At 46.7% G+C, this 21,260-nt stretch overlaps 5 protein-coding genes across 5 annotated transcripts; 4 read left to right on the forward strand and 1 right to left on the reverse strand.

Annotated features, from left to right (window-relative positions):
• Window positions 1-12,074: 12,074 nt before the first annotated feature.
• Window positions 12,075-13,292, forward strand: MYCFIDRAFT_30457 (uncharacterized protein; the record flags this gene model as incomplete). Its single annotated transcript, XM_007928748.1, has 1 exon — window positions 12,075-13,292. One exon carries the CDS (start codon window positions 12,075-12,077, stop codon window positions 13,290-13,292), a length of 1,218 nt encoding a protein of 405 aa, XP_007926939.1.
• Window positions 13,293-13,407: 115 nt separating this feature from the next.
• On the reverse strand, window positions 13,408-15,148 carry MYCFIDRAFT_77639 (uncharacterized protein; the record flags this gene model as incomplete). The annotated part of the gene is made up of 1 exon (XM_007928947.1): window positions 13,408-15,148. A coding segment is annotated over one exon (1,741 nt), but the record flags the coding sequence as incomplete, so codon positions are not given.
• Window positions 15,149-15,701: 553 nt separating this feature from the next.
• Window positions 15,702-16,833, forward strand: MYCFIDRAFT_77638 (uncharacterized protein; the record flags this gene model as incomplete). Its single annotated transcript, XM_007928946.1, has 2 exons — window positions 15,702-15,783; window positions 15,986-16,833. The coding sequence occupies 2 exons, from the start codon at window positions 15,702-15,704 to the stop codon at window positions 16,831-16,833; spliced, it is 930 nt and encodes a 309-aa protein (XP_007927137.1).
• Window positions 16,834-17,560: 727 nt separating this feature from the next.
• Window positions 17,561-18,958, forward strand: MYCFIDRAFT_30109 (uncharacterized protein; the record flags this gene model as incomplete). Its single annotated transcript, XM_007928742.1, has 1 exon — window positions 17,561-18,958. One exon carries the CDS (start codon window positions 17,561-17,563, stop codon window positions 18,956-18,958), a length of 1,398 nt encoding a protein of 465 aa, XP_007926933.1.
• Window positions 18,959-19,605: 647 nt separating this feature from the next.
• Window positions 19,606-20,735, forward strand: MYCFIDRAFT_137867 (uncharacterized protein; the record flags this gene model as incomplete). The annotated part of the gene is made up of 2 exons (XM_007929322.1): window positions 19,606-19,715; window positions 19,787-20,735. 2 exons carry the CDS (start codon window positions 19,606-19,608, stop codon window positions 20,733-20,735), a joined length of 1,059 nt encoding a protein of 352 aa, XP_007927513.1.
• Between the last annotated feature and the right edge of the window lie 525 nt (window positions 20,736-21,260).

Genomic DNA, 21,260 nt, shown 5'->3' on the forward strand with positions numbered 1-21,260 from the left:
TTCCCTTGATGTAAGCACATACAGTATTCATATACGTATAGGGCGTTACGTATATCCTTCTAGAATTCCTATAGTTCCCGTACGCGTATCGAACGCGCTACGGCTTCGTTCCTATAGGTCTAGGTATCCGTCGAGCTATCGACGATTACCTTTTAATCGCGCCTCTAAGGCCTACTAAGAATAATATTAGGGAGGGGCATCTCGAAAGCGTAGAACACTCCGGTAGTAATGCGTTCTTAGCCTATAGAGTCGGCGATCCGTAAGCGTAGATAATACGCTCCGTAGTAGTATCCTCGGTCGCCCTAGAAACTATCGGTACTAGGCAGTACGGCGTTAACAATCCGCTAAGGCTAGTATCGTAGAACGAATTCTTAAGATACTATATTAATGTTAGTAGCATTATCTAACAAGCATTCGACAGACACTTCCCCTTCTTACGTAACGATTGCTCCGCGTACGCGTCCCGTAGGTACTACTACTACTAAGCTACTTAGTTGAGATTCCGTACCTATCCCTAGCTCTTAGGAGGTGCTTTGTCTTTTCCCTTAGCCTTCGAGTCGTTCTTCTTCTCTTTAGCGTTAGCAGCTACCTTACGTACCGTAGGGTTGTCGTCTTTCTAGAAATAGCGGTTCGGGTACGCGTTCTTATAATAGCCTTTCTAGCGACAGCTATAATACTCGACCTTGCTAATATTATACCCGCCTTGCGAGTTATCGCCCTTCGTATGCTTTCCGCCTACGCTATAGTCGCGATTTAACTGCTACTTGCGGGCCTAACTATTAGATCGACGCTTCTTACCTTTACTGCCTCCGGTTTTATCGTAGTTACGATCCTTGCGTTTGCTAGACAGCTTATTAGGGGTCTCGATACGCGTCGCAAGCTCTACGAGTTCGTAACGCGTCGTTAGCACCGTATAGTATTTAATAATCGCGCTACGAATCGCCGGCTAGAGTTTAACGAGGAGATAGCGGATCCTATACTCCTCGCTATAGTCGCTAAGTTAATCTTCGAGTACTACGAGCTTAAGGGCAAAGCTTTAGACTAACTATCCCTTACGCTAACGGGCCGCCTTATACTCGAGGGTTACGTCTAGCATACGGTTTATAGGGTCCCCGACGTAGTCCCGATAGAAGGTTTTAAAGTCCTAGTAGGTATAATTTTGTAGGTCCTTAAGGCTGTTTTTATTATGCTATCGCTCCTACGTATCGCCTATAAGGTATATAATACTATAAAGCACCTTGCTTTCGTCTGTATAATAGGTAGCTCCGGATAGTATAAAGGTAATAGAAAGTTCTCTAAGGAATCGCCTCGACTCCTTAATCGTATCGCCTTTAAAGGGCTTAGGTTCCTTTAGGCGAGGCTTAATAGCCGCAAGACTAGCGACTACGTAGCTTATACTAGGTATAGTAGCTACGCTTAGCGCACTTCTAGAAAGAGGTAGTCGATACGAGATAGATTTAGCTCTCTAAGATTTAGGCCTCTAAATCGACTTATTAGCTAATTCTTCCTCGTCCTCGTTCTCGTCTAGGGATAGGGTCCTTATAGGACCCTCGCTAGTAGTGCCGCTGCTCGGAGCTAGCGCATCGCCTACGTCCCTAAGGGCACGAAGACGCGCATTCTCTCGCTTAGCTTCTTAAGCCTATACTTCTAGCCTAAGTACTTCTTACTTAGCTAGAAATCGTTCGAGCTATAGGCGGGTCGCTTCCCGGCGCGCCTAATATTCGGCCTTATATTGTTGTGTCGCCGCGTCGTTTTCTAATGCTATAGGCGCTCCTAATGCATTATTCTGCGCGTTTCCCGCGCCCGGCGCGTTCGGATCGCTTGCGTTCATCTTTCGGGGTTCTATAGGCCGCTACGAAGGGTAGACAGTTTAGAACTATAAGAAAATAGGTATATAGCAACGTATAGAACACCCTCTACTAATCGCCGTAGTAGAAAGTAGAACTAAACCGTGCCTTTTTTAGAACAGGGCAGAGCGACTACTATTAACTAGGCCTAGTACGGATAGCATATCTGCCGTACCGGCTACCGAGTATATCCGTACGAGTAATCGAGCATTACGCGTATACGCTAAGTAAGCTTATCGCTAGCGCGGCTGCATCGTACTGTACGTAATAATATTATATAATTGTTATATAGGCTTGCTAAGGCAGGATAGGAGACTTTACTTGCTTAGGTTCTTATATAACTTCTATGTCTAGGAGAACCGGAAGGCTATCTAGACGACTAGTAGCAATACTAAGCAGCGTAATATAACGACCTCGTATATTGCTAGGCATCAAGCCGTCTAGAAGGGTCTAAAGAAGCATATACTAAAGCTAAAGAAGAAGATAAACCCTCGGATTATCCTACGCAAGATCTGCGCTAACAAGTATAAGAAGGCGACCTCTTTGTACTATATCGACTAGGCTATAGGATTCCTTGCTAGCGATAAGCTGCAGCATTTGTTTAAGGAACACGATAGCTTTAAGGGCCCTAATATAGACGATCGTATTCGCGGCGGTAGTCTAACTAAGCGGTTCCTATAGCGTACGATCTAGATTAAGGACAAGAAGGATAGCAAGACTCTTATAATCTTACTGCTAGTATCCGATTATAACGAAGCCTCGATTAAAGATACGTACTAGGTATATAACGATATCTTCTAGAAGTTCTTAAAGCTCGATCTAGACAATAAGGCGTTCTAGGACTAGCTTATTATCGTTATCGGAGACTAAATAACCGTCGATCGTATCCGTAGTATTAAGCTCGGCAGCGTCGAGAGTACGCGCGTATACGATAGGAAGGACTTCATCGTCGGTATACTAGCCTTCTTCTATATCGAGATGAATACGTGCTATACTCCTCTACGAACCTATTACGATACTAATAAGGCAGGCAAGCACCTAGCCTACACCCTTAAGGACATCGCTAAGTATTATACTATCCGCCGCTTTAGTAGTACTAAGGCGGAGTACTACATCGTTCGATAGGTAGTATTCGCAGTATATCGTACGTATGTTAGTGCCTAATTTCTTTAAGAGGCAGAGGAATAGCTCGGATTCAATTTCGGTGCTCCTTAGTTTATAAGTATAAACCGTATCGAGGTAGTAAAGGCTCTAATTAAATACTATCTTACGCCTCGGCAGTATATTAATATCGTAGAGGCTATTTACGACAAGCTCTTTATATAGGCTGCTTAGATTAGATTGAATAAGGATAGTAAGATAGACGACCCGTCGTATACTACTATAGCTCGACTGTTATAGGAGATCGAGAACTTCTTAACCGTATATATTGCGATCCGCAAAATGGACCTTAGATATCTTCGCCGTATAGTAGAACATCTTATTCTAAACTTCTTTAGTACTCGGTAGCTAAATTATAGGCAGGAGATAGTAAATCTTTCGTAGATGCTAAATATATCTAATCCTATCCTATAGGAGGCTATCCTAGACTTAGCTATCGTTAATCTCGGAAATAGCAAGGGCGTTGCTGCTAATAAAATGCTTGAGCTATATAATAAGGATTACAAGCTCGATATTCAGGCCCGTAGCAACTCGACCTACGACGTATCTACTATAATAGAACTAATCTCGCAGAACCGGAAGGCATCGTAGGCCGTACGTAGTATATTCGAGAGCATCGGACTAAAGGGTACTAGATACTATACCGAGAAGAATACTGCTAAGCAGGTATAGGCTAGAGCAATTAAGAAGTACTAAGAGGGCAGTATAACACCGGATAAGTACGATCCGGACGCTAATTTTACAGATCTAATCGAAGCACTAAAGCTAGATCTACGCCCTGTCTCTAATAATATTTAGTAGATTAGGGCAGGGCTAATCCCTAGTATATGCGAGTAGCTTAACAATATTAACTAGCGTCTGTTAAATAGCGTAACCCGTAGCGCTCCTAATATAGCTGCTAATAGTATAGACAATATCGACGGCGCAGATGCGAGAGAGCGCGTTAGTAGTAGTGCTTAGCGGGGACCTATACAAGCAGGCATTGTCGATAATGCTATAGCTGCTATATACTAGCTATACGTCGACGCTGAGGGCTTTACTAACCTAGACCTAGATATAGTAGATCTGACTAGTAGTCCCTAAAGGCTCTTATAATAGCAATAGGTAATAGTAGCGGTTACAGCGATTAAGGATTAAATGAATCTAGCTTTTGTATTCGTTTGTAGTAATCTAACCTGCTATATCTACTATTTAGGCCTTCCTTACTAGCTTTATCTCTTAGGTGCTAGCTTTATCTTATAAGTGCGCTTGCCGCCGACAACGATAGCCCCGTTAACTAGGCGGTTAGCGGCGAAGTAGTAGCGGTAGACTAGAGTACGTGCCTCGTCGGGGGTGCTTATAAAGTCGAAGGGTTTGACTAGGCATACGATAATTGCTTAATAGCTAGCTACGAAGGGTTTGGCTAGGCGTACGATAATTGCTTAATAGCTAGCTAGGCTAGGCGTACGATAATTGCTTAATAGCTAGCTACGAAGGGTTTAGCTAGGCGTACGATAATTGCTTAATAGCTAGCTAGGCTAGGCGTACGATAATTGCTTGATAGCTAGCTACGAAGGGTTTAGCTAGGCGTACGATAATAGCTTAATAGCTAGCTAGGCTAGGCATACAATGCCTCTAGTCGCTAGCAATTCTAGCCTTAGGCATTCGACTAGCAGTCGGCGGCTATTGCGTTAAAAGTGCGATAATATATAGCCGTTATTATTGCCTTGCTATTGTAGCTAAATAGCGCAATCCTATTAGTAGAGGCAAACCTTACCTGCGATACGCTAATATAGATCTACGCTTCCTAGTTCAACTTCTTCTTCTTCTTCTTCTTCTATATATACTAACATACTAATACCTCTAGTAATACACTAGCTATCGGCTTCTAATAGTAACAGTGTCGATACCTCTTTGTCGTATATAGGTAGCTCTACAGCGATTAATACTATTCCTTGCTAGTTCTACGGCTTGCTACCGACAGAGCCGCTTATCTAATAGTTGAGGTTCCTCGGCAGGTAGTTTGTTTAGTCCTTTCTCTTCGAGGTTTAGTCTCCGATAGGCTTTGCTAAGTAAGACGTTACGAGGCGACTCTCCTAGCGAGTAGGTTGTTTTCTATAGCTTTAGCGGGCGCCGACTACGCATTCAACCGAAAGAGTATAGTTTTTGTTAGAATATCGCAGTGCAAACTATAGAGGTCTTAGATAGATTAGCGGAGGTAAAAACTCTTTAGTAAGGTACACCTATAATACGGCTAACGGTCTAACTCGGTAAAAACTCTTCAGTAAGGTACACCTTAAGTAGCGGCTCGATAGCGACTCTCCTACTAAGTAGGTTAATAGACTAAGTAGGTTAATAGGTTCGTAGCATTGCTATAGGCCTAACTCGGTAAAAACTCTTTAGTAAGGTATACCTTAAGTAGCGGCTAGGCCTAACTCGGTAAAAACTCTTTAGAGAGGTATACCTTAAGTAGCGGCTATAGGCTTCCTACGTTCGGATTCTTTATAGGATAATAGCTCTCGAGAACGCATCTAGTTAAGTCGGCGTAACGCCTTCGTTAGGACTGTTAGTTATAATAACCTTGGTCGTTGCGTAAGGGCCTCTAGTATACTCAAGCCCGAAGGCGCTTAGTCTTAGTCTTTACTGCTGCTATACGACTGCAGCCCTTTACGTATTAAAACTGCTATTCGACTATAGTGCGCCTCCCCTTCTAGCAAGCGCATTAAGACTATTATCCGACTATAGTACGCCTCCTCTTCTAGCAAGCGCACTAACATTGCTATACGACTATAACGCGCTCGACAACCTTTTTTTTCGCGGTGTCTCTAACACTAAGGGCGCGGTTACACTCTATTGTTATCTAGGTACTAATAAGTATCGCTTTAGCGATCGCTATCGTGTTTCGCTTAATAAGTCCCTTCCTACACACCTCGCGTACTATAGTTAGTAATAGAATGCGTTAATTATTACGCATTGCGCGTAGTATATAGGCTATATATAATGCTAGTATGCTTCGGAGTGTGTGCTTCTATAGCCGCTTAGTGCCGCTAGTTAATTAGATCCCCGGACGCTACTGTTCGTTTTCTCTGCCTTATATAGTAACTAGTTATCGGAATAATCGTTCTAGGGAGAGTCTAAGCAATAGAGGGCGTTAACGTAAGAGGGCTGTCGTAGCTTCTCGAAGAGTGCTTGCGCTCGATATATATTATCGCCCTACGTATCTATCCTTACCGTATATGTTATAGTACCTATAAGAGTATACGGTACAATAAGTATAGTACTAGTCTCGCTAGTCTCGCTAGTAACTTCTCGCTAGTAACTTCTCGCTAGTAACTTCTCGCTAGTCTCGCTAGTAACTTCTCGCTAGTATTAGTAACTTCTCGGGTTTCGGAGGCGGTTCTTAGTGCCTAAGGCGGCCGTCGTTATCGTATTAGACACTTTTATTAGCGCTATTTGCTAGAAATGCGCTTAATCGACGTATCTCGCTGTATTAGTAATGTACTATTATAAAAGTCGTGAAAGTCGTAAAAGTCGGGAAAGTCGGTATTATAAATGCGCGGAAGGAAGCAGCTATAACGTTTAATCCTACCAATTAAGCGCTCTGCTATACTAAATCCGGGGTCTTAGCGGGACTCGGCATCCTTATCGCTTCCTCGAATTTACGCTTCTCGCCTAGCTCTTATATACTATCGATATATACGACTATCGACACCTACGACTATCTACAAACCCTCGTCGCAAAGAACATAATAGAAAAGCCTACTTAGCGAGCTTATAAGGACACGATAGAAGAGCCTACTTAGCGAGCTTACAAGGACATAATAGAAGAGCCTACTTAGCGAGCTTATAAGGACATAATAGAAGAGCCTGCTTAGCGAGCTTACGAGGACATAATAGAAGAGCCTGCTTAGCGAGCTTATAAGGACATAATAGAAGGGTAGTAAGGAAGGACCTTATTAAATGCTAATTCTAGCGCTAATTCTAGCGCTAGCTCTCGTAGAAGCAGCTTAACTAGGCATCCTACATTATATACCGGCTCTCGCAGAAGCAACTCAACTAGGCATCCTATATTATACGCTAGCTCTCGCAGAAGCAACTTAACTAGGCATCCTATATTATACGCTAGCTCTTATAGTATATAACCTGCGATCGAGCGTAGTATTACGGCTTACTTTTCCGGGGATAGAACAAGGACTTAGCGAGCTTATAAGGATATAATAGAAGGGTAGTAAGGAAGGACCTTATTAAATACCAATTCTAGCGCTAATTTTAGTGCCAATTCTAGTGCCAATTCTAGTACTAATTCCAATACTATTTTACCGCTATTTCACCGCTATTTTACCGCTAATTATAGCGCTAATTCTAGCGCTAGCTCTCGCAGAATATTATATACTAAACATTAGCAAGTCTTCTGCATTATTACCTTCCTACTAGCTAGCCTTACGCCTACGCTCTCTCTCTCGAGCCGATAGTGTACGGCTACGGCCTAACCGACGGCTTAATCTACTATTACTATCCCCTACTTAGCTGCCTCCTACTGCTTAGCGACGCGCAGTTTCCTCGTAATCTAGATCCTATATGCCTCTAGTGTTCTTTGCTGCTATCCTCTTGCGGGCCTCGATAGCAGAGCGGGCAGAGTTCTATGTATTCTTCTATAGCTACTTACGGCGCTATTGTTAGTTAGTAGGCCGATTAGCGATAGGTTAGCTTATCCGAGTTACGGCGGCAGCAGTAGCAGCAGTAGTAGTAGCAGCTTCTTCGGCCTTCTTCTTCTTCTCGGCATCTCTGTTTCTAACGAATACATTATACTTAGCAAATACGCTAAAGATAATGCGATTCAGCTCTAGTAAGAGGTCTTCTTCTAGCTAGATCTCTCGAAGGTTATTAGCCTCCGCTTAATACTAGGTATAGAACCCTATAGCCCGCTCCTAGATGTCCGCCTCTTTAATTGGGGTATCGTAGTCCTTACTAGATGTATAGGTTCGAAATGCATTCTCGGTCCGGCCGTACTTAGCACTAAAGACATTATACAGATCCTATAGAATAGGCTCGGGTACTAAGAAGGTCGATAGGATAACCCCGAAGAGGCGATTATCGTACTAGTCTAGAAAGATCTGTTCTACGATATTAGATACGAAGCTCTCGAGGAATAGGAGAGTATAGTGCTAGGTTAATCTAACATTAGGAGCTGTTAGTAGCTTTAGAACTACTAGAGCAGTATAGCCCTCCTAGACTAGTCGATCTAGCAGGTCTAGATTATACATACTATAGCAATCGGCAGTGCCTACTACGACCTTATTAACACTGTACGTACACTCGTATTCGCTATATATCTCTAAGATTATATTACGAAAGTAGCGGCGATATTCTAGGTTCGGGTAGTAACGCGTATTCTATAACTATAACTAGATATCTAGTATATTGTTACGCTAGCCTATCTCTTTAGTAGACTAGGACTTCTTAGTCGCGTTCTCGGCGATTGCTATTACGACAGCATTATAAAAGGGGTAGCTAGTAGTTCGAACAGGACGAGGCGGTATAGACACTGCTAGTAGATCGGTTATAACAGTATCCTCGTCTTCCTCGTCTCTATCCTAGCTATACGCATCGAAGATAGACTTATCGACGTCGAATTCCTTACTAGGAACAGTAGTATGTCGCAGATTAGATAGTCGTACTAGAACATGATCCTATACTTAGTATAGCCTAGCACTAGCGACACTAGCGACACTAGCGATACTAGTAATACTAGCGATACTAGCGACACTAGCGCTAGCTGCTATCGGGTCTCGTAGAACTATCGAGCGGTAGTTAGAACCGTATAGTATACGCTTCTCTGTATTATTCAACTAATATAGTGCAAATATAACTGCTAATGCCTCTATACTAGGAATGCGAGCCGCACGACTAAACTTCTGCATTAGATCGTCGACATCCTTAGTAATTGGAAGCTTAATCTGGATTACTAAGCCGACATCTAGTACGTTAACGCTAGTAGAAGTCGCTAAAGTGCCGAATAGGATACAGATTTGAGACTTAGACTTCTTAAATTCCTTATACCGCTTGTCCTTATTAATATCGGCGATATACGCAGTATAGAAAGAGACAACGCCGAGTATACAGATAGTCCTATAGCTACTAGGTACTACCGGCTCTCTATCCTAGGTATACTTCCGAGAATGCTGCTTAGCCGGCGAGTCCTTATTAATGTTACTAGTTAAGAGTACAAGCTACTAGCATATCGTAACGCGAGCCTTATCGATCTGCTTGCGACTATCGATAAAGATAATAGTCTTCTAAATATTCTATAGTACCGCTAAGCTATCGGCGTCTACTATATACTTAAGTACGAAGTATAGGTAATTGAAACCTGTTATCTAGCCCTAAGGCATCGTTTGCAAGATATACTTAGTGTCTAGGCGATCGATAGTACTCTAGACAACCTAGGTCTCGAATGCGCTATCGCCTTATATACGGAGGCCGTGCTAAAGTAGATACTTCTTAGTTTCCTTAGTTAATATTACAGAGCATACGAGAATAGTCGTATCCTATATTATAAGCTAGCGAAGGAGGTAAAGGACTCTATAATCTACGCGGAAGTCCTTCTACTTAAGATGCATATACGCTTTATCCTATACCTATAGGCTAAGGCGGTCGGCAATAGCACGTAGGACCTCCTAGAACTCGGTACTTATCGCTTACTTAGGACTATAGATAATATACTAGTATCGGCCTTCTTTAATGTTAGTAAATATAGATAGATCCTTCTCCTTTGTTTAGGTAGTAATAATACAGACCTTAATTAGATCCTGTTCTTCCTTATCTAACTAGCGGATAGCGGCTACTATATCCTCGCTCTACTTATTAGCGATACGTATAAGTAGTACGATCTGCAATATAATAAAACTAGTAAGTATAGTATAGGCCTAGAAAATAATCGTTTTACTAGCGCTAGTACGAGCTAAAAGCAATATATCCTGTCTCCTAAAGATAATAGTATAGACGCAGTCGAGCTGTATCTTAGTCGGTTCTAGTAATAGCTCGCGATAAGGATGTATTAGCTTTAGTATACGCCGTAGACTATGCTCGACAATACGACGATAGAATAGCATCGCCTATTAATTGCTACTAGTATCCTATATAAGTAGCTATACTTCCTCGAGGCTATACTCGTTTATATTAATATAGCGCTCCTCGAAGTAGGCTGTCTAGCTAGCCTTATTAGCCTCGTCTAGATTAGTAGGCATCTCTAGCTTACGCTCGACAGTCTATTAAGGCTCTATACGATTAATCGCTAGACGACTAGGTAGGCGGACGAAGTATTAGTCGCCTTCCTTCTTACGCCGATTGCTAGTATCGTCGCCGATATCGAATCTGCCCTTCTTCGCCTTATTGCGATCGCGCTTTAAGAGGTTAGAGAGATCGTTCGGCATTGCGGACGCCTATCGCTCTATTAGTAGAAGTAGTATCGCTCTATTAGTAGAAGTAATGTCGCTCTATTAGTAGAAGTAGTATCGCTCTATTAGTAGAAGTAGTATCGCTCTATTAGTAGACAGTCGGAACCTAGTAAACAGTAGCGTACGCGACTATACGAAGCGGCAACAATCGCGGAGCCGTAGAATAGTAGGTCTCGGGCTCGAGTCTCGCTATCGCTATCGCTACGCAAAGCACTAGATACGACTCGGAGATACTTAATACTAGAATACTATAATAATAAGTAGCGCTTAAGGCTAAACAGGATCGCTAGTGTATTTAGAAGGTATCTAACAAGTTTTAGTATACTAGGTATACGTGTAGGTATTAAGATATAGACGATTTAGCGATTTAGGCTGTTTTAGGAGTAGGTACCGATAGGCGGCGAGAACAAGTAAATAGTAGTAGATACCGGATAAGGCGATACTTAGAGGTGTTAGGGGAGTACTTTCTAAGGCTCCTCGTATAGGCAGTATATTCTAGAAGGGGTTTGTTATCTATCGCGATATAGGTGTTTATAGAACAAACGCGAAGCCGAGAATATCCGTATAGTTAGAATAGACTATAGCCTTTATTTTTATAGTACTAAAATTTTGAAGTAGGCCAAATTCTACGTATATCTATAATATAGAACCCCCTCTATATAAGTCTAGCGGCAGCTGCGATAGTTGTTGAGTTGTAAGCCTATCTAATATCTCTAAGGAGGTGTTGCAAGCAAGGAATCGCCCGATTAGTGCAGTTTGTCTTTAGGCGCTTCGCTAAGGCTCGCTCTTCCTTCTATACTATACTACATTGAGAAGACCCGAGATCCGGTGCACGTAGAATATAAAGGAAGTTACGAGCACAAAGCGAAAATAGCCTGAGATAGAGGCAGGCCCACTTCCCTCTTCAATTTCTGCAATTGTCCACCTGCGAAACAGCATGCTTCGCACAATGCGCCTGGGATTTCAGCAGAGAGACCTCGAACGGCATCTGTGGTGTCGAAAAAGCTATGTGCACAAGGCAACAAGAGCATGAGCAAGAGAAAGTCACACCAGCATGGAGCGACGAACACGCGAGTGGGAGACGATATGAAAAGGACTGCCTTCCCGTGGGATGAAGCTGTTTGTGCTGGAGTGCAGTCTCGCGAATACAAGACCATATGAGTCTATGACAAGGACTACTGTTTGTGCTGGGAGTGTAGTCAGCAGAAGTCCGGTCTGCACAGCAATGTGCCGGCACAGCGTGCGCTTTCAAAGGCAGCCCTGAAGGACCACAGCAGGACCCATGTGCTTCACAGAAGGCTGAAGAGTCGGAGCAACCAATTGACGCTGCTGGCTCAAGAAGGATGCGCAGGAGTTGTGCTTGTGGGGCAGCTGAATCTTCCAGAGCACAAGCGGACCTCACGGACTTCCTCAGTAGGAATCGGCATTTCTTCAACCATACAGTATGCGTGCAAGATAGGAAACCACATACGCTAGCATCGATTCTATGGCATTTCTATATAAGTAGGTTCGTCCTCCGTTGCGATTTTCGCAGTCCCCAAACACCTCATTCTTGATACGATTCCGCATTCTGCCTGCACACTTCAATACAACACAAAGAGAGAGAGAGAGAAGTAGCACGATGGGCACCATGTCTAGACCGAATGTCCAAATCCCTCCCGAGTTCGCCTCAGCACTCAAGGCCTTCTCACCAAAAGACGCCAGATCAGATGCAGAGATCCTCGCAACACTCACTCAACATGCGCCAGTGGCATCCGAAAAGAACATCTGGGCCTTCTGGGACAAAGGCATCGACAAAATGCCAGGCTGGTGTCAGCGCAACGTCTACGACTGGGTAAGAATCTGCGGAGATGGCAGCGACACCCCAGAACCATGGACAATCCGAGTACTAGACGCCATCCCATCGTCCCCAAATTACGCCCTAAACTTCGTCACCCCAGACCAAGTCCCCCAATCCTTCGTTCAAGGCGCAATGCAAGGCCCCTACACAGGCCCTCACTCCGCCGACTTCCTCCGCGGCGCACTCCTCTACAACCACGGCGGAGTCTTCATGGACGTAGGAAACATCCTCTTCCGGCACCTCGACCACATAGCCTGGAACACCCTCACCTCCTCCACCTCCCCCTACCGCATCGCAGTCCCCATCATGTACGATCAAGTAATCTCCAACTCCTTCGTAATGTCCCGAAAACACGACCCTTTCATAAAAACCTGGCACGAACTATTCACACACTTCTGGAAAGGACGTAAAGACCACAAGGGAATCATGACAGATCCCCTCCTCGCATTCGCCGCAAATTTGAATTTCGAAGACTCCCGACAAAGTGATTTTCATTGGGACTTCAACGTCGATCCCGCGACCGTTTTCGAATATATATCCCAAGTCCTGGCCTTCTTACGCCTCACCATGCTCAACTCTCCCCTCCCGGGCGGTGGAGAGACCTGTGCCGAATATTGGCAAACCCACATCTTCTGTTTCGATTCCTTACAAGAATGCTGGGGCGCGGAGAGCGTGATTGGGTTCAAAGGACAAGATTTTTACGATGCGTTATCCACGCGTACGGATATTGATGTCGAAAGTGAGGAGTATCGGAAAGCTTCGAATTTGGTTTGGAGGCTTTTGGCCAAGTCTAGTATTCAGAAGATTACGCATGGGAAGCATTTGACCGTGAGCAAACATTTGGGCGCTCTGTGGGATGAGAATGAGGGGAGGGATGTTGAGCCGGGGACGTTTGCGGAACTCTTGAGGTATGGGTGTACGCATTTCGAACAGACGCGGACTGAGATTGTGAGGATGGAAGCTGCGCCAGTCAAAGAGCTCATGGATAAAGGAGTGTTTGAGCCTTAGACATTAGAATGATACGTTGCGTTGCATTGTTGATTCTGTACAATTGGTACGCTACAGTCACTGATAAGTCGGGGTATCTCTAATGAAGGAATGAAAGTTCAAGAAGGTATTCTACCTTTCGCAGCTTGCTTCGCTCTCGCTCTTTCCGACGCTGTCATGCTATACGTTTTACCCTCCTTACTTTGAATGGCTCGATTCTGTTCAGCGATATCTCCGCCTATGCCGGTCCATATAGCTGAAGGTTTCTGTGAAAGTCCGTCCCTTGACTTTGGTCTTGATGGCGAGACGTTCTCTTTGGTGTTGTTCGCGCCTTTCCGAGAAGATTTCAATTCTGTGGGAGAGACGTTAGTCTGCTGGGCGCCTGCGCTCGGGTCAAATGGGCTGGAAGGTGGGAATTGACCAGATGCTTCTTCGAGCACAAATGGCTTGTCTAGCGATGGTAATGGTTTCGATAGATTTGGCGATCGGCGCATGGGAGAATCCATGGGTTTCTCTCGCAGGGGCGAAGGAGGTTGCATGCCCATCGACAGAGCAACGGATCGCGTGTCCGCCACGCTGTTGATGCTGAGCGACTGGAGAGGAGACGCACCTGTGCCGCTCGTCACGGCTCGGCTACTCTTTGGCGAAGGAGGTGCTGGAGCGACTTTCAGTGGATCAAGACTTGACGAAGGAGCCCATGTGTCATCCAGTCTTGTATGAAGGTCCCGAGGCCTCGGCCTAGCACGAAACGTTCCTTCTACAGTCGCTGGCTTCGATGCATCCTTAGTGTTGTCCTTCGCGGGCACGGGTGGTGCCTTTGTCGGCTCTGGAGCTGGCACGAGTGTTGGGCGCGAATATGTGCTTCGCAGATCTTTCTGTTCTGGTTGGGATTCCTCGCTTTGGGACTTCGGTGGAGTCAGATCCATTCGCCTAAATGTCGAAGCAGTGGTGCCAAAGCCTCGTTTCAGTCGATCAAGCTCATCTTTGGCGTCTCTTTCGCGTTCTTGCGATGATCGAAGCATCTCCCGAAACTCCTTCAGCTGTCTTTCCAGCTCCATTGAACGTTTCTCAAGCCGATCGACCTTTTTGCGTTCCTGGTGCAATTCTTCTCTCAAATCCATGTTTTCGTCCTCTTTCATTCGGGCGTAATTCTTCGCAGACTTCTGCTTCGTCACGAGCTTCTTAACCTCACGCGTGGTGTTTTCCCGATAGATATCATATTCCTTCTTCCAGTACTTTCCAGCATCAGACTTTGGGTCTTCCAGGTCCTGGGTCAATTCCGCGTCTTCTTTTACCTTGTCTCTGCTCCCCAACTTGACTCTCCGCTTCATAGATTCATCGCGTGCTTGTTCTAATGCCTCTGTCAATTTGCTGCGTTCTCTTGGCCTATCAGCCGCTTCCTCGACATTCTCAGCATCAAATTTCGTCCATGGACTGGGAAATTTGCCAGGACAGTCATCAGGCAAGCCGCTCTTCAGCGGTCGCTTGTCTTCATTATCCATGACGTGGAGGCCAAATGACACCGTTTTGCGTTTTCCGCCGGCAGTGCCCGGAGTCAACAAGATTCCCTTAGTAGGAGAAGGAAGTGGCTCCGACGCGACTGCTTCTTCGTATTTCGCCAATGTGGCAGCATCGTTTTGGCTCTTCGGCCGCATCATACGCGGACGCGTGTGATTTGTCGATCGCGCATTGTTTTCGGTGTTCGAGTGTCGCCGCGGCTGTCTCTGCTGTGTTGACGGCGTTCCAAAGATAGCATGTTTGAAGGCGCGTACTGCGAAGACCGGCGCAGGTGTCTCGGGAGCTTCGATATATCCTGTGGTGTCTGGATCTTGGTTGTTGTTGTCGTGCGGCTTCTGGCCAGCCAGCCAATGGAGCATTGTCGCATGCAGCAGCGGGCGTGTGATGTGCTTTACATGTGCATTGGATCGTTGCGTAGCGATGGTTACTTGCCGAAGATGTCCGGGGCACCGAAGTAAAGTAAACAAAGATAAGATGGCGGGGTGACTGCTTACTAAGCGGCGGAGCGGTACGGAAAGAGCTAGCTAGCAACGGGACTTCTTCACGGGTGATCGTGAGGCTCCGTATGTCTGCTCAACGTACACTGAGAAGCATTGATGATCACAGCGACAATCAAGCTGTCGCATGATCCAAGACATATATCCAAATTCGGACAACGCAACATCATTATTTCTGATCTTCTGGTACTACGAAGGCGAGTCATGACGTTCAGCCTTAAAACTGCTCCAGAACAGGCATTGCAATTGCTTGACACTAGTCAGTCATCCTAGATCCGAACGCAAACGAAAAGCCCTTCTGCTATCACAGAAAAGGCTGGCGGCTTCGCTGTTGTTGACACTGACTGCGGATTCTAAACACCCTATGCTGAGATGGGTGGTGGTTTGACGAAGGAAGGCTTGAGAGTTGGAGGTCATGTACAGGACGTTGGAGTTGATCTCTGAGGCATCTGGTAGCAAGCAATCGTCAGCAAACCTGCGGGATATTCCGCTTCAATGTAAGTATCAGTAGCAGCAATATTATATGTCGCCGATGCATGCCTACCGGTCTGTTTGTCATGCTGGGAAAGCAAGATCTTGTAGGCAAAAAGAAAACTTGAGCGACCAGGTCTGTTCATGCCATGATATTAGGACGGTGTACACTAGAGACCTCTTAATTTCGCTCTCATCATTGAGCACTATCACAGACCCCGATGGCAGTCCTGGAAGTCTTGATGGCGCAAGTCGTCATTGGCATCACTTTTTGTGGGTATGCTTGGATCGGAAGAAGGCGAGAGCTCGAGGAGTGGTCGAGATTAATGTATGGAGAGCCTTGGCCCCAGCGCAGAGTTCCCGACGACGACCTGGAAGACTCTGTACGACGTACTTTCGAGGCTCCAAATTTGAAACCTTCGGTAAACGATGAGTATAGTCCTGGCCATCTTCCCAACGTCAGAGCGTACTACGCTCAAGTTGAGGAGCCCGTTCTTCTTCGTCCCGCATCTGCTTGTAGCGGACTGGCCCTGGGATCATCAAGCCTTCCTCCCGACGAGCCTGGCGACGACGCTAACTCAGACCACGAGCATACCTCTGAGGCGGATGCCTCTGATTCCGAGACTTTGTCCGATGCTGACGAGTCTGAATCTGAATCTGACGATGACGAGAAGAAGCGCCGCAAAAAGCCCAAGAAGGAGAAGCAGAAGAAGAAAGCCAAAGGTATGAAGAAGCCGTATCACAAGAAGGAACCACCGATGCGGAAGGAACCAAGTCATGGTCCGAGAACATTCAAGCATGGGAAGAGCCAATATCGTAGACCGGAGAGATCCGGGTCTCGTCGTCAACACGGCCTTCGTGGCGGTGGAGGTGAAGAAGAGATCTTTCAGCCTCCTATTAGCTGCTATGATGAAGTTCTTGCGTACTCCAAGAAGCCAGGTGATCCGAAGATTCCAGGTCAGCTGGATAGACCGGAGAGCAATAATGGGGTGCTCAGAGTTGAGATTCACCCACCACCACCATTTGGCCCGCGACCGAGGCCAAGATCAGCTTTAGAAAAGTCACAGTCCTGGTAATGAATGTACCACGATTAGACGCGCAGTCAAGATGAAATCGGATTGCAGATTGGCATGGCCTGGTTACCAGGCTGGTCACCAGAGCATGGCGAGTAGATAGTACCTCCAGTTGTCGGGTCGCAGAAGGTGCGGGTTGAGAATCTGTGATTTGGGCCGAAGTCCTGCTGGCTCATAGAATAGTTTTAGATTTGACGTAAGCCATTAGTGTCCCTCTTTGATCACTTCTGAAAACTGCTCGATTTCTTCATCAAATGTAGTCGTAGTTTTGCTGACGCCATAACGTCTTGCTTTTGAAAGTCGATACTCTCGCAATCTCAGGAGCTCATCTGATTTTCGCCTTCATCGATGCGGTCCACAAAAACTAGGCGGTGGAGACGTGCGAAAAAGTGCTTCGCCTCTCTTTTTGTCTCGTGATCTGCAAAATTGATATGTTCAGCGATGAAAGATGGCGAGATGAGTGAGACAGCTGTCCAGCAAGAAAGTGCCAAGACGTGGCAGGAGCAGGGTTGTGCATCTCAACCTACGCCGCTGTGTGACTGCAATGAGTGCATCGCATTGCATCGGCGCCATCAAGTACGCCACGCCTAGCTAGCAAATGCTCTGGCTAGAGAGATCAAAATCAGTATGACCACGATTGCTCAACAGAGTGGACGGCACAACGCCAACCAGGCAGCCGTAGCATATAAGTACCTAGCTTTCCTCCTAACTTTTCTTCTTAGCTTCAAAAATGCCGCCCACTACACGAGCACGGACTATTCGAGAAGCTACTGCTACGAGCGCAGAGCCCCATCATACAATTGCTAGCGCGGACCAGATCGAAGGGTGTATTCAACAACGACGATCAACAGAATCGAAAAAGAGCTCGAAATCCTCTTTGCGAAGCAAATATCCTGACACTCCACCACGATTCGTGATTGATCTGTCTTTGCCTCCTGAGCAAAGATATCTGGAAGTATGCGCAGCTTTCCAGCAGGAGATCAGTGATCTCACGCCGTTGTTCGATGAGGTTGTCGGAGGTATGCTACAGGCAGTGCCTTTGAAATGGCTACACCGCGCTTGTCGCTTGCTCCTGCGAGGAGTGTATGATTCGGAAGAGAATAAAGAGCTCAAGGGTATTAGCAAGGCAACAGGAGTCGCGATATACTTGCTGGTGTGCTTCAATGTGCTGCTTGACCTGTTCATGGGGTGCAGCTCGGGTGGTGCTGCTATACGAGATGGCGATACAGGTGTCAAGATGCTGCATTTTCGGACTCTAGACTGGGGCATGCCATCTCTGAGGAAGATCGTCGTTCAGCTTGACTTCGTCACGCAAGAGGGCGGACCTGTCGTGGCCTCAAGCCTGACTTATGCTGGGTATGTGGGCGTGCTGACTGGAGTCAAAAAGGATCTCAGTCTTAGCTTGAACTTTCGTCCTAATCGACTGGAGAAGGGAAAGTGGATTGCCGACGCCAAATACTATTGGCATCTGGCAATGGTCCTGCTTGGTCGAAGGCGGAGCATTTCCAGCGAGCTAAGACGGTTTCTGTTGCCGAAGCCAACGAAGCACGATGCGAAAGAGAAAGAGAAGGAAGTGCCTTGGAGCTCGCCTAAATATACCGAGATTGTTGAGGAGGTCAAGTGTAGTGGCAGAAAGCCTATGAAGACAACTGCATGTTATTTGTGCTTTAGCAACGGACAGGAGACGACAGTGTTCGAGAAGGACTACAGGACTGCCGTGTTCAGATCAAGCAATGAGCTGATTGTAATCACCAACAACGACCTAGAAGCAGAGTCGGCCAACAGTACTTCAGGAGAGCAGACATCTCAATATGTAGGAGCATTGCAGGAGATTCTGGACGAAGCACAGGATCGAAGGAAGTGTGCTGGAGATAATTACAACGCAATGAAAGCAGACGCAGCAAAGCGGCATCGATCGGCAGTATTGGAGGGCGACGATTCGTCGAGACTGCTTGATGTCGAGCATATTGTGAGACTGGTGCAGATGTACCCCACGACAAACGAAGAGACACACTTTGCATGTGTTATGGATCCCAAACAGGGCACAGCAGTGTGGTGTAGGCGCTGGGTGAAGCCGATCTCACAGGCATGGATTGCAGAGCATTGGAGTCCTACAAGTACGTGGTAGCTAGCAAGGGCCTTTTACCAGAGCATGGTAGTCCAAAGATAGGCGAAACCGACGACGCGCTTGGTTTGCTCTGTTGCATTGGAGTTGAGGGTTTCGTGATCTCATATGTAACTCTACAGCCACTCTCTCTTTCCGACGCCCAATGCCTTGCGTGAAGGCCTACTGCCGTGCAATCGCCAACCATCTGAAGTGCAGAGTTGCATCATTCGCGCTGCCCATATCCTGGTCAAAGACGGCGTGCCGGCGTTGGCGTTGCCCTTTTCGACAGATGTGGAGTCGAAGCTCGAGCGCAGGCTGAAATGATTGGCGCTTCTCGTTCCCTCACTTCACGAATCCAACACGTACTGAAGCGCGCCTTGCAGAAGTCGCCCCTCGCCGCCAACCTGCTGATCAAGACTCGACCTCGTTTGGACGTGTTCGACTCCATCTTCAGCTCGAGTCACCACCATCACGCTCTTTTGCTGCAACAACATCCCATTCTCGACACATCAACAACCACAAACACGTGGAGGGCATAGCTGGAGATCGTGCCAAACTACTCCACGCTCGCGCGAGCATACTAGACTGGGGGTTGAGGCCGCCATTGCACGCGTCTGACACTTCACGTCACGAGCATCCGATCTCTTACCATGACTGCTCACGTTCCGATGGCGAGAGTGCCGTTCGCGCCACTGGACAACCCGCGTCTCCAGCATCTTGCCAGTGCTAAGAATCGCCAGAATGGTAGGCAGGACGTGGCGAAGCAGAATGAAAAGACGTGTAACTTACCACTATCAAAGGCGTGCTTGCACAGAAATCATCCTCCACAGATCTCAATGGCAAAATCAGCATCACCAAGCCCAGCACAAACAAGCGTTCTTTCGAACCTTCCACATTCGACGATTTCGACGCCGAAAATGTCGACCCGGCAATGTTTGATTCTCCTCCAAAGAAGTCCAAGAGCGATGCTGCAAAGCCGTTTACTTTCAGTCTGACTTCTGCCAAATCAATGCCGCCACCATCTGCCTTTCCATCACGCATGGCGACACCTGTTAGGGCCAACATTTCGTCTCCACGCACGCCATTGACCGCTCCAGCTGGACGTTCCCCAAAGCGCAAGATTGCAGGACTGAAGCAGAATCGACGTGTGTCTGCACCCTTCTCACGTATCGATCCGCCTTCGTTCGCTTCTCGTGGTGTCTCGACTCTGCCGTTCAGTCTTGACGCTGCTCTGAGCGGGACCGCGTCTACTCCTCCCGTGACCAAGAGTGCCGGTGCCACGATCCAGGAAAGCATGCCTAAGAACTGGTTCTTCGACATCTACGAGGACACTCCCGAGGAGGAGGCTGCGAATCTGATGGAGCACAGCACGTTGACGCTCGACCTCAGCTCGGACGACGAGGGTGTCGTGAAGCAGAAGGATGATCGTGGAAAGGAGAACACTCCGCCTGAAGGTTACGATGCGCCAACGGCTTCGCGATCGCCAGTCGAAGGTGTCGCTCCACGTCAGATCAAGAAGACGGATATCGTGAGGAAGAAGATTGTGGTGGATGAGATGGATGACGGTGCTCGCTCGCCACTGAGCGATCTCGAGACCGAGCCTTTCATTCCTGAGGGCTTGACTAAGGACTCTCATGTCATCGTCGATGGGGAGGCTGAGAAGCCGAAGGGGCTTGGGATGGATTTGAAGGATCTCTTCGCTACGCCGGCTGAGAAGAAGGAGGAAGTTGTCGACATGCTTGTTGTTGACGGTAAGGGAGATGTGAAGGGCGAGATCCTCGTGTGGGAAGATGCTTGACTATGTCTGCGTAATGACTGGCGTTTCTGTTTGGGTGATAGCGGGATTGGATGGGACTTTACGATGGCGATGGCTTTTACTGTCTGGGTTCATATGAGAGAGAGAGACCGCATGCTACAGTCTAGCTATGTTTGCGAATGATGTTTTTAACGAGTGGTGTCAAGTCTTGGTCGCAGAATCCACCACAACGGCTATGCAATCGCTGTAGTGATCACCTACAGAAACAAAAGGTAAGGCTTCACTGGAGAACAGCGTGGATGCACAGTATTATTGATCTGAACTGTATTCGTGCTGTAGAACGTCCCAACCTCTACGAACGCTTCGATACTGCCAACTTATCCCCTACGGCAGGAAGACATGTTGAAATGGTGATTGCGAGGCGTACTATTAAGTCTTTGTCAAGATGCCATGCTGTCATGCTGGTCGACGTCCAACATGGTGTCTGGAACTGCTTCGGACCGATCGCCGAGCTGGAATCAACCTCAACCTCAGCAGCATTTCATGATCCAAGGATGAACATGACGC

The sequence above is a fragment of the Pseudocercospora fijiensis genome, assembly GCF_000340215.1.
Source record: "Pseudocercospora fijiensis CIRAD86 unplaced genomic scaffold MYCFIscaffold_5, whole genome shotgun sequence".
In the NCBI taxonomy this organism is placed as follows: Eukaryota; Fungi; Ascomycota; class Dothideomycetes; order Mycosphaerellales; family Mycosphaerellaceae; genus Pseudocercospora; species Pseudocercospora fijiensis.